Genomic DNA, 13,080 nt, shown 5'->3' with positions numbered 1-13,080 from the left:
AATATTAACTGTAATACAAACGAAATTAAAATTGGATGTTATTTCAATGTTTGGGTAGTAACATATACCTTTATGTATTCGTGTAGCGATTTTAGTGTTTTTAAATCATTAATTGTAAATTTATAAAGCAAATTAATAAATAATGAATGTAAACGTAATTAAAAACTACTACTTTCTCTCATCTTTCCGGTAGCTAAAGAATACCTCTCTTGGAGAATTATTAAGATTTGTTGTTTTCTGAAAAGCTATAAACAAATTTTTGTTTAAGACATCCCATTCAATTTGCTGTGGGATCTGGCAGTATAATCCATTTTATATTTATAAATAATGTGGATTAAGAGGAGAAGAAATGGACTCCTGTCCAGAAAAATTATTGTTAATTAAAAGCAGTATTCAGTGAAAGCAATAGTTTGCTTTACTAGCAGCAACTCATAGAGCATGATAACTTTTCTTTATCACCAGATTGACAACATATAATCTTTTATGATGATAATGGTGCACCTTGTTTTGAATAATTAATTTTAGTTAAAAAAAACTATAACTAAATCTACTAAGAGTCTAAAACCTAGGACATGTAACACAATATAAGGACTGATATAGACTATGCTGTGATCTCGCCATATAGACAAAACAAGATCTGGCATATAGAATTAAAAACCAAGAACATATTATTAGTATAATTAAATGGTAATACGCACCCATTGAGGCATCTCGTGTATATCGGCCGTCCTGTGGTGATAATTGAGCACCACGACGGTAAGCACCACCGACGAAGCCACCATGAACATTATGCAGTTGAAATACGTACCTATCGATCACACCACAACCAACGTTATCATTAAAATCGAATCGCGATTGATTAACGCGTATTATATACAATATGTATTAAATAACACAATCCGAGCAGCGTCGCAACAATATCCGTCACGTTCCGTGAAGCGACTCCCTCGAACGGATCAAGCGGATACATATTAAATTGATTTAATTTAATTAAAACTGATAATCCAAATTTAATTAAAGTTCAACGCGCTTCGATCTGATCGATGACAGTTGAATCAGAACGTAGATAAGCGTCGAACTGACGCCATTTTGTTGCGACGGCGACGCCCCGTATTAACACGTTTTAAACAAATGAAATCACTAATTTCTTTTTATTTTTTTAAAAATAACTTATATGATTATTTAGCGAATGATTCTTATTTAGCGCACGGAACCAAACCTCATCGTTCATCAGTCGCTTTTCAAACTCTTCAAATCTCGTCAAACACATCGAATCCAAACACGCAGCCATTTTGATATTTTATTTATATGTTAACATCGATTAACATTTAACATTTATAAGCATGCATCGTTTTTAAAAACACATTTTATTTATTATAAAAATTAACAAAAATAAAACATTTTATTTCATCTATTATCATCGAGATAACTTCAATTTATTTATTGTATTTAAAATATGTACAAAGTGTACTATTATTATAATTGAAATTATCACGTGAAATGTATGTTAACACTTAAAATATACACACTAACTACACACAAGACAGCATTCAATAGCGATGCAATCGTATTAAACTCTCAAAACTGTGCTTGCACACATTATTTTATTGTATATTTATAACACTTTGAAAACAACTGTATCTTTAATAATATATTTAAATACAATTTAATTTATATTTAAATATAAAGAGAACCTAATTTTATTAAATGATATGTCTATTCGCCCGCTCTAATTTAGCAATGCGTGCAATATGATTTTTAATTGGCATAATTAGCGTTCATCAAAGCTTAGCTTAAGCTCTCATGATGGCTAATTACAAGAACCAACGATTTTGTATTTTTGCGATGCATATTTGTATATATAATATATATATATATATATATATATATATATATATATATATATATATATATATATATATATATATATATATATATATATATATATATATATATATATATATATATATATAGAATGCAAGCTTAACTATTATATTTTAATAAATAATAAACGTATCCTTGTATATATATTTATTTAGTCACTGCTTCACTAATAATCTAAAAGTTCTAGCTTCAATTTTCAATCATCATAAACAATACTTAAAACAACCAGAATGTGTCTAAAATTTTTCCTAACATTAATAATACTCATGTGTATTTAACATTTATATTTATATTTATGCGGTACGCGCTGGCACTCGTCTGTTGTTTTAAATTTCGACAATGATAAACGACACACATAAATAAAATATAAACGAAAGGAGCCTTATTTGCATTTTGTGAATGGTTTAATTTTGTAAAAATGTAAAATCGCGTGCATACAGATTGAACATTTTGCGGTGAAATTAAATTTTATAAAATTTGCATATCAAGGTGTGTCGCGGTTTATAAGTTAGTTTATTAAGAAAATATTCAAATATGCTAACAAAAGATGTAAAGTTCATCTCATTACTCTCTGCGACTACAACAACCGTCTATTTTCAAATATTAATTCAACGCATACAACGTCTACCTTCCGCCTGTATAGCATTTCAGAATTTAAACCAGGTTATACCAGATACACACATCGCAGTTGTGTGAAAAGCTTTGTGATTATTGTGAATGGTTTGAAAAACTCCTGACAATAATCATTCTATTATGTGTTATTCTTAAAAAATATGTTGATTTAATAATTGTGACAAGATAGTGGACCAGGATCCAAGAAAACTGAATAGAAACAGATATTCTTTATGAGCTGAAAGAGCTCATTATTAGAAAATTTTCAATATTTAATATATTCGATTTTAATTAATTATCACGATTTTCATCCGTGAGATTAGGAAAATCTAGGTAAGCTAAATCTGCGATGATCGATCAGAATTATGCTTATTTAATCAACACTTATTTCGATCTCCCAGACACAATAAAAATTGAAAAACGATTCGAACCAAAGTTTTTTAGTTAATAATATCACTTGTCCAAAAAAATATTCTGTAGTTATTTTTGTGTTGATATTTTTTTATCATTACTTTCAATATAAAAAAAACTTGTAAAATATAAAAACCTATTTAATACTAAAATAAATTGTAGGGATCATCCATTAAATATATAGGTATAAAGCTTTTATATAAATTAGCGCATTGACTATGAGAAGAAACTTGTCGCATATTACGCGTTGTAGCGCCATAAACATAATTATATTAGTATTAATCCATAAGTTGCTATGCCTATTTTATACTAACAAATGCTTTGAACTTCATAGGCCAGTAAACCGGTCCATATATGCATCGTAAAGTAAAGTCTGTGAAGATACTTTTGACTCATCAAATCGCGCAATTTTCTAATACGCAAAAAAAACAGTGTACTAGTGCAAATTATGCTAGATGTTCCAATTGTCCTTTTGCATTAAGTCTGGATCTGAAAACTGTTATGATGTGTAATTTTTTTTTTTTAATTTATCTATTTTGCATGTTATAAATATTTTTATATGCATTAAATATTTTTTATAGTTGTAATGAATTGCTTTATTTTAATCTGCAGAAGGTGTATGCAATTAGCAGAAACCAAATTGTCAAAAACTTAAATTAGTTTTTCAATTACCAAACAGTCATTCGTTGTTTTTACACACACACACAGACAAATGTATTGCGTTGACAAACGGAATGCGAAATGACAAGTGCAAGGGTGCATATTTAAACTCTGACGGTAATCAAAATTTTACAATATGAAAATGGATAGAAATAAAGAAATAAAATTAACATTTCCAAAACTTTTAATTTAACAAACGTGGCGAAAGTATCTGAACAATAAACCTTTCCAAAGACAGACTTAGCGATATATAAGCACATATATTGCCAATTTTATTCAAAATTCACTTTTGCCACAAAATAATTTATTTTATTTTTCAGCAAGTAGAGCTACGCCAATCATCGACAAAGACGGAAAAGAGAAAGAAAACAGCCGCTTTTTTTGACGTCGACTCTGGTTTAGAAAATTGAGTGAGCATGTACACACATAAAGGAACACATAAACAGCGCATTAAGCTACACTTTCATCCGTAACTCGCTTTCATGATTAGAGATTTTTTAATCAACTCAAGACACAAGAGTTTATTAAATTCGAAATTAAGTAAAGTAACACTGATCATTGAGACGGGAAAAAAGTGAAAAAGCAGCCGCTTCTCTTTTACGTTCACATTGGTATATAATTTAAAACTTAACTTGACTTTAAAATATTACTAGAGTCATACAAAACTACAATAACTTGAAGTATATATGAAATATAAAATTATTACCCATACTATTCCTGGACTTAAACAAGATATTTTACAGTAATAATAATTATTATTTAAATAACATTCTTTCGTAAAAAAGTAAGCACCTGACATACAGGTAAATACAAAAAATAAAATAAAAAAGATACTTAGAGCATTTATAATACTTCTTTTGGAGATATATAGAAACTTAAAAAGTGCTTATTAAAATTTAAAATATTTAATTAAGAATTTAATAACCTTAGAAAATAAAAAAAGATGCTTTAAATTATTTTATAAAATGAGATGTTTGTAAAACAATCAATAAATGTTCGATAGATCTTAGCTGTCTGTCATTCCTTGTATTTAGGATTAAAAATTAAAATGATATTATCCCTTAGCAACAGTTTACCACCATATTGTTGCTACTGCTTAGTCTTAAAACTTTGATGAAAAAAAAATATTATTTATGAGAAGAACTTGTCTTTGTGCAACAAATCACAGACAGAAATAACAGTGGCTTTTATAAAAAAAATTAAGCTAACAAGAAATATTTTTAGAGTAATTGAATATAAATTATTAAAACTTCGCTAGACCATCACGAAAAAAGAAAAGTAATTAAATGATTCACGATTTCAATATTATTTTAGCAAAAAAACAGCTATTACATATTTTCGACGTCATTCTGTTTTTGTCGACAGTGAAAAAATATCAATACGTGGTTAGTAAATAAACTAAATTTCATCATAAAGTAAATACATCTTAAGTCACGTAAATATTATGCGTATTCAAAATAGTTATTACCTGGTCAGCAAGATTATAAAATTAACCAGCAACAAAATAATACATATATAATATAATATTTATGTGTTTGCATACTAAAGCTATAACCTATACGAATATAATTGTTAATTGCTTAGGTTAGTTTTGGGTTTGAACAGTTATATTTTACAGCTTGCCAAAATGTTATTAAATCTGACTTACAATATGCTTTTTTATTACTTATAATAATTAGCTATAAAAATAACATTATTTACTAAGCAATCTTGTTCTTCTTGCTGACTACAAATGGCGGACTATATTTTACTATATTTGCCGTCAAAAAACATTTAAGAGCTGACCAAAACCTCAATATTATGCTAACCGTTTAAATGACAGCCAAAAAGAAAAAAGCGACAGTTTTGGTACATAATCAAAGACGTGATCTGGTATGTACGTGACAATGCAAGAACACAGCAACAAAGGAACGATGAATCCAAAATCTTAAGATTTAAAACATTCATCATATTAAGCTAATTTTTATTTGTTTTGGAATATTTGTTACAGCGATTCAATATGCTCGAATTAAAATTAAATGCTCAACAAAAAAAAGTTTTTGATTTACTAAAAAATAATAATAAGTATTAAAAAAAACAGAAGCAAGATAAAATTAAAAAATCAGAAAATATTCATTGAAGGAGATAAATTGAGACTTCAACCTAAATGATGATCCCGACCCGGTAGTTGAAACGTCAGGAAATAGGCGATTTACAAGCTCTCTTCGGTTTAAAATAATAATAATAGCAACGAAATATATTAAGAGATGGCAGGGCTCGTTTATCACATTATACATTGAAATTTTCCGGAAGTTGTGACAGCAGACAAAAGCCTCTGAAATAGTTAGTATTTCTATCAAAATCTTTTTTCAAGCGACCCTGTATAATAATATGATTCGGCGTTGTCCCATTGGGTATACAAGTTAAAAGCCGAAGAAAAAACAACTCTGCGTATTAATATTAAACGAAAATTTCCAATCGCTTTTCCATTTTTCGACGGCGTTTTTTCCGTCGATTGAGTCGGTTGGGTAGTGATCGGACGCCACGTCGAAGATTCAAATTCCCAATGGGGCACAAAATAAACACAGAAAGTAAACAATTTCAAAGATGCGTAAGAGGGAGAAAACAATCATTGGAAAATTCGCTGTTTGCAGGGCCGGATTCGGGGAGTGTGTGTGTGTAAAAAAAGTTAGGATCATCTGTGGGCTGGCCACGTACCGGACGGGCATCATCCGACACCTGGAATTGGCATCGGAGCCTCATCAATATTCCGGAAGATTCGCGTTTGCGTGCCCCCGTCCGCGAATAGGCCGAGGCGTAAATTGCATATTATCGGTACACATAACACTGTTTCATTTATATGCCGCCGGTATCGGCGCTGGGGCTAAAATTGCCAATTTAACGAAAACAAACCGTGCCTAGAAACGCGCCGCGATATAGTTCGATCGATTCGATCGTGGCGATAGGGATGAAAAAATAATTAAATTAACAGTACAGTTGCAGCGTGGCAGACTGGTTAAAATTTAACATTTAATACAATTGCTAAAATAACTAGTTATTTTAGATAAAAAAAAAAGTTTTGCAGAACTTATTTATACTATAAATACATTCAAAGTGTCATGAAAAATATCGACCATATATAGCAGTGCAACGCTTGGTATTGAAACGATAATAACAGACTACTAATTTATAAAAATTTCCTGTAGGTTATTGGTATTTCATTATCAATTATTGATAAATATGTTTACTATTTTATTAAATATATTTTTGTAATATTCTTAAAAGCACAAAATGAATTTACCTGTAATATTCCTAAACCCTTAAATAACTTTATAGCCGTTTATATCATAAAATAAAGGTATTGAATTTGCTCTTAATATTCTTTGTGCCTACCATATGACTACGCGATACTTAGAAAGATCACTTCGTTATCGAAAATTAATACTCAGTTTTTTTTTTTTTATTTAAATACATGGTATGAATCATTTAACAGTATTTGTATAAATAGCTTTTTAAGAAAGTATAGTTTTTTCCAAGAAGTTTTCTTATCGTCGATCTTTGGACGGCTGCCATGGATACCCAAGCGGTTGTTACACCAATGATTGAATCCATTGTTATTTATTCAATGGTTTGACTACGTTACATTTTTACTAAAAGTAATTAATGTACCAAAAGCTTATAGGAGAAAAACGATCAACAATAGCAGGCAACATTTGACCCTGAGATAAAGAAGCATGGTACCGAAAATGTAAAAAATATTGGTTATCTCAAAATTTTAATTCGAATTTTTCGAAAAAGTTTATGAAGCATTATTTATCAAATAAATTTAATTTATTCAATGTTTGCAATCCCTGCCCTTTTTATAACGTTGCATAAAGGCAAGCTCATGACTAATATACATTCTTCTTGGAAGGTTTTAATATGGAAATCAAAAAATTTATTCACAAATTTTGAACACTCGAACTCGCCTCATTTTTGTTTAGTAATAAAATAAGTCACTCAGATATGAAACCTTTACAAAGGTGTTCGTGTAAGATGTTTAAAAATATGCATAGTTTCTCGGAAGATTGAAAGTATTTTTTGCAAATATCTATCACTCTAATCGGCCGGCGCCATTATCGATTTTTTGTGATTTAAGAACCCGCTCCAATAAGAAAAAATATGGGAATAGACAAAATGCAAAACGATTTAGAGAATTTTTTTTTTCGATAATTCAAGTGACAATTGTCTCACGATTCGAGTATAAATACGAAAGCCTACAATTCCTTCGTAATTAGGCGTTCTAAAATACAAATATTAATAATTAAATATTTGCAAAATCCATAATCTTTCACAAGTCAAAATAAGAATGACTTCTTAAATTATTATTCAAAAGCAGAAATAAATAAAACGGGTTAAGAAATTATTCGCAGATTATTTATTGGCTTGACGAATTCTAAGGATCCTCGCGACTCCATTGAATCAAATTGTAAACTTACCATTAACACAACAATTGGAGAAAGAAATTTTCAGCCTTACAGATTAATAGAGTAAGAAAGAATTCAAAATAATTAAATCGATGAGAAGAGAATAAATAATTAACAGTGCATATTTAAAGCCTTGTTGTTAATTAAACAACATCAACAAAAAACGAGAGGAAGGCCGAAAAATTTTTAACAATAAAAGCAATGAGAATGTCCGATTCTACTTTAGATGGGATGTGTTTTTTAAATGAATATTTTAATAATAATAAGTAATAATGTATATTATATTAATTCATACATATATTAATAATAAATTTAAAATATTTTACATTTTTAACGTTGTTTTATATTTCAATTATATACTATGATAATAATATTTATATGCTTCGATAAAAAAAATTCGAAAAACAATAAGAGTAAATATATTTAACATATATGTGTATATATATTATATATATAATATATACATACATACATAAAGATATTTGCAATATTTTACTAAATTACATACGTTTAATTCATTTATTAAAAAAATTCGAGAAATTTAAGAAGTGAAGTCGCAAACTCTCATTACTCAAAAAATCAAAAGCATCGAGAAATCAGAATGCTTAGTTAAAACAAATTTAGAGCTAAAAAAATATGCTTTTGCGAAAAAAAAATACAGAAAGACGGTATTTTTTGTAACGTGTGATACAAAACAAACACAAAGGATGTTACTATTTGGTTAAATATAAAATATGTAAAAATAAGCAATTACAAATATTGATTTTATTTGAAAAAAATTGCATAAACACATGTTCTCGCTATATTTTATTTTAAAATTAATTTTATGTGGTAAAAAGATTTTTCATGATTATGTTTGTATAGAAGTTTCTGGATTTATTATGTAATAACAATGATAAAATCACTTATATTTTTTACTTTACTCTATTATATTATAACACATCAAAATGCAAATATTTTCTTTTAATTTAAATAATAATATTTTTTAGTTAAATTTAAAAATGAAATTACTAAGAAATGGTTTAAATAATTTAAATATATCCATTTATTTTTTACCAATAATAAATATTTATCTTTGATGTTTTTTATTATTATATAAGATTTTATATATAATTTGTAGCGTACCTTTAAGCCGGTTATCTACGGAGCTCAGTCTTTCCCTTTGAAGGAAATCTTCGCCCTCCATGAATACATTAATTGACCTTTCTTGGAAAATATGTATTCGTATAAGAGGAATAATTAAGTTGTATTACGAAATTTATATAGAAGATATGCAATAGTTGCTAGCTTTTGCGTATAAAATATATTGGCAAAGAATTTTTTAATAAAATATTATGCTTAGCTACACGAATCTATATGTCACATAAGCGTGTGCCTGCCATTTCACAAAAACTACCACATATACGATAAAAACTGATCGTTAAAATCGCATTACAATATCGTCCAAGAATTGTCTGACACGTTAACGTTAAACGCATAAACGTAATTTAATCGATAGCCTCCCGAGGGTCGTTCGTACGTACTAAATTACACAATGCAAATTACGAGTGTCGGTTAGTTAAAATTAATATGTAATCGATATCGCTAACCAACTTTTGCTAAAGAAACATTATTAAAAATTTTCGTTCTTGAATTTTCCGCTTAAAAATAATACGAAAACGTAACAACGTCCACGTAGCTTTCATATTTTCCGTCCATTTTCACCGATCAGATAATTCAGAAAATCACTTTTTTTTCGAATGGGAAATATTTTGCCCCGTTTCGGTTCAATTTTTGATCCTGAAATGCGAGGGTCAGAATACATTACAAAATTTCGCAACCTTCAAAATAAAAAAGTAGTAGTTTACACGTCAAGCTGTCGGACACTCGATTAATGTTTTTGACATGAGACATTACACTTTCCAACCTCGTATCTCGATAAGGTCAAATACCGTCGGGACGAAAATGAGGTGTGGTAATATTATATCATGCACGTGTATGACTATGTTATCATCACGTAATATATGACCCTTTGTCTTGCAAAATGTATGTAAACTTAAGCGGAAATACGATAATAATATTGTATTAAAATGTTGTTCCAGCTTTTTTTAATAATTAATTTCTCAGTATCAGATTACAAATTATTCCAGTTACAAACCTGAAATTGATCTTAGGACTCTCGCCTAATAACTAGAATTGCCAATATAATATTTCAACCCAAATTTCAATATTCAAACAAACATTTTCACTAAAACAGTTAATTCACATACACACATCATATAAAAAATTATAAGCACAGTAGTTTCTACACATATATAAAACTTTGTTATCAAATTAAAAATTGTATTGCACGCATCGTATAATTGGATCTGGCGGTGAAACATAACTTTAAACATATTAGAGCTTACCTGACGAAACCCTCGTAACAAACCTAACTAATAACGGGGTATGAACTTTTAATGAATGTAAAACTCTGAATATGCATTTAATACAAATAATATTTCTCAAACTAGTAATGGAATTTTTTATGATTTTTTTGCTGTATTAATTTACATGTAAATATATTTACAAGCCGATACGAGAGGCAATTAGTCAAATAACGATAGTAACAAATATCGTCATATATTAGAGAACCCTTGAGATAAGCATTTTATTTAACCGAAAATTTTCATATAACAATATCATTATCGTTAGAGAGGCACTCATATTCTAACGATCCTGTAGCGATGAGTTATGTCCCGATCACGCGATAATAAGCATGATATATAATATACCGCATTACGTGTGAAGTGCACAGTTATTTTCCAATTTGTCTTGAGAGAGCTATTATAGTATACATTGTTGTGTAATAATGTGTGAAAGTGTAGTTTTGAGATTTTTTAATAGCAGAAAGGCACAATGACACTAAGCACAAAAGAAGTCACAACATTCACAAAGAGCCAGCATGCAATTAAAAGCTGAGCCAGAGCAATCAAGAGATGCAAGACACAAATAAAAAGTAAAAGACAGTTGCGAAAAAGACACAGGCTAGACCCCAGAAGGGCTCTAACGATAGACAACTCTTTTAGGGATAGCAAGATTTTTTGATACTTGGAGGTTGCAGAGCGAAGCGGTCGTGCCCGCCACTCAGTTTATTTCTCTTCTTTACCAAAAATTAAATTTTGGTCATATTTAATTATATTAGTACATGTGTTTAATTGAGCATTTTATGGAGTGACTTGTTTAAATCGATAAAATAAAAATATTAAATTAAAATAATAATAAAAATAATAATAATGAATAGTTAGTTGGTCTGCGCCCCAGGCGAACACCATCCTGTAAACATTTTTTATTTTATCAAATGCCAATTTTTAAATTATGTACAATAAATATATATTTTAATACGATTTTGATTAGTGATGGATGATTTACAGCGAGACTTATGGTAGAAAACGAAGTATCTCGATTGAATTTTTAGTTTATTTCCAAATTCAATAAAATTTCTTTTCATTTAACAAAAAATCAATCGAGCGACTTTCACAAAATAATAAACGATAATTAACGTTTTAATAATAACTTATTTAATAAATTTATATATTTAATTTCGGGCTGTCAGGTCACTGCGAAAATAACATTTCATCAATATGTATTTAATTGTATATTTAAACATTTTTTTAATGGTAACCAATTCAACCAAACAATTTGTGTTAAACTCAACTCAAATATTTTCTTATCAAATTGTCCAGTTGAATATGAAAAAAATAATAATTTAACATAAGTTTTACTTGGTACTTATTAATAAGTTTATTGTTGGTTTTATATTAAAATAAAATAGTTAACATTATAAGCAGATTGGTATCTATTCAAAGATATTACGTATCAATCAAGAAATTGGTGGATTGGAAACTTTACGAAGGATCGATACTATAACGCTAGAATAATAGGAAAGAATACGCTCAAAATCACTTATGAAGCCATGATGCACATTAATTCAAATGTTTAATCAATTTATGACAATTTAATATTTTATTTAAAGGTAATGTGTGATAAGATAGAAAGCATAGGTGACTTACAAGGTTATAAATATTGGATCACTACGGTTCGTGAGTCTGAATTGGTCGTTAAAACAGCAAATAGTGAGATTAGGATCAAATAAATCAAATAAACAAAACAGTCTTCTTCTCATGTAAGGATCGATAATATGCTAATTAATGTTTGTTAGATACGTGAATTGAGTATTTATAGCCAATTTATGGAGGTACGCAAAGACGATACCACTTTTTTTTAAAGTTATATCAATCTGCTAACGTTTTTTTTATTATAAATACGATTTTAAGTAAGTTAAGACATTGCCATGAGTAAAGAATAAGCGCAAATAAAACTGAACCTCTTCCAGTGCTATCGTCTCCGCTCACTCTGATTGACAGTTCCTGTTAACTATATTGTATTGATCTTTTGTTGTGATTGAAATAGAGTTGAGTGTCGTTGTCATATTTTAAAAATATTTTAAGTCAGTGTCGGATACAAGTGGGCTTTGTGACGCATCATCAAAAGGTACGAGAGAACCTCCAGTATATATATTTATATAATATTTCACTAGCTTTATCGCGATACCTATTGATCGTGGATCACAAGCACCATTTCCACCCTGCACCGTATTAGTTCATCAATATTATCATTTTATTTTTGGAAGAAAAATATTTTAGATACATTTGCCATGACAAGAAGTGGTGCTGAGCTAGAGCTCTCACCTATCAGAGGTATAGCATCGGAGGTCTTGGTAATGACGTGACCCACCAAGAGGGAGAAAACTGTTTGTGACAGCAGTATTGTAACACCTGTAACAAAAACACTCGCCCACTGACATTCCGCTTGTACCATCTTGCCTCGCCGTTGCAACAGCATCTATAATTTAATTTGTCTGCCTCCCTTGTCCAGATGATGAAGCAAAACAAAATGGTACAACAAGTGGGAGCGAATCAAGCAACGCGCTTTATCATTTCGAGTAATGGAAAATAAATAATAAAAAAACAGAAACGGCTTCTTCCCACATTGCGAAGATCCAAAAAACACCACAAAAAATGCTTAATATATAATCAATTAGATACAC

The 13,080-nt window shown here is 29.1% G+C and overlaps 1 protein-coding gene across 5 annotated transcripts in view; it reads right to left on the bottom strand.

The window, feature by feature from the left end:
* Positions 1-13,080, bottom strand: part of nAChRalpha6 (nicotinic acetylcholine receptor alpha6) — a 277,603-nt gene that overhangs the window by 29,945 nt on the left and 234,578 nt on the right. For all 5 annotated transcript variants that reach the window (XM_088203413.1, XM_088203415.1, XM_088203416.1 and 2 more), the window contains one exon: positions 699-808. In XM_088203413.1, coding sequence (XP_088059539.1) covers positions 699-808 — 110 coding nt within the window. The remainder of the gene's footprint in view (positions 1-698; positions 809-13,080) is intronic.

The sequence above is a fragment of the Plectrocnemia conspersa genome, unplaced genomic scaffold (genome assembly GCF_051122295.1).
Source record: "Plectrocnemia conspersa isolate PC_06_02 unplaced genomic scaffold, ASM5112229v1 ptg000014l, whole genome shotgun sequence".
Classification (NCBI taxonomy): Eukaryota; Metazoa; Arthropoda; class Insecta; order Trichoptera; family Polycentropodidae; genus Plectrocnemia; species Plectrocnemia conspersa.
Note: the sequence above shows the minus strand (reverse complement) of the source record. Positions and strands in the feature narration are given on the sequence as shown.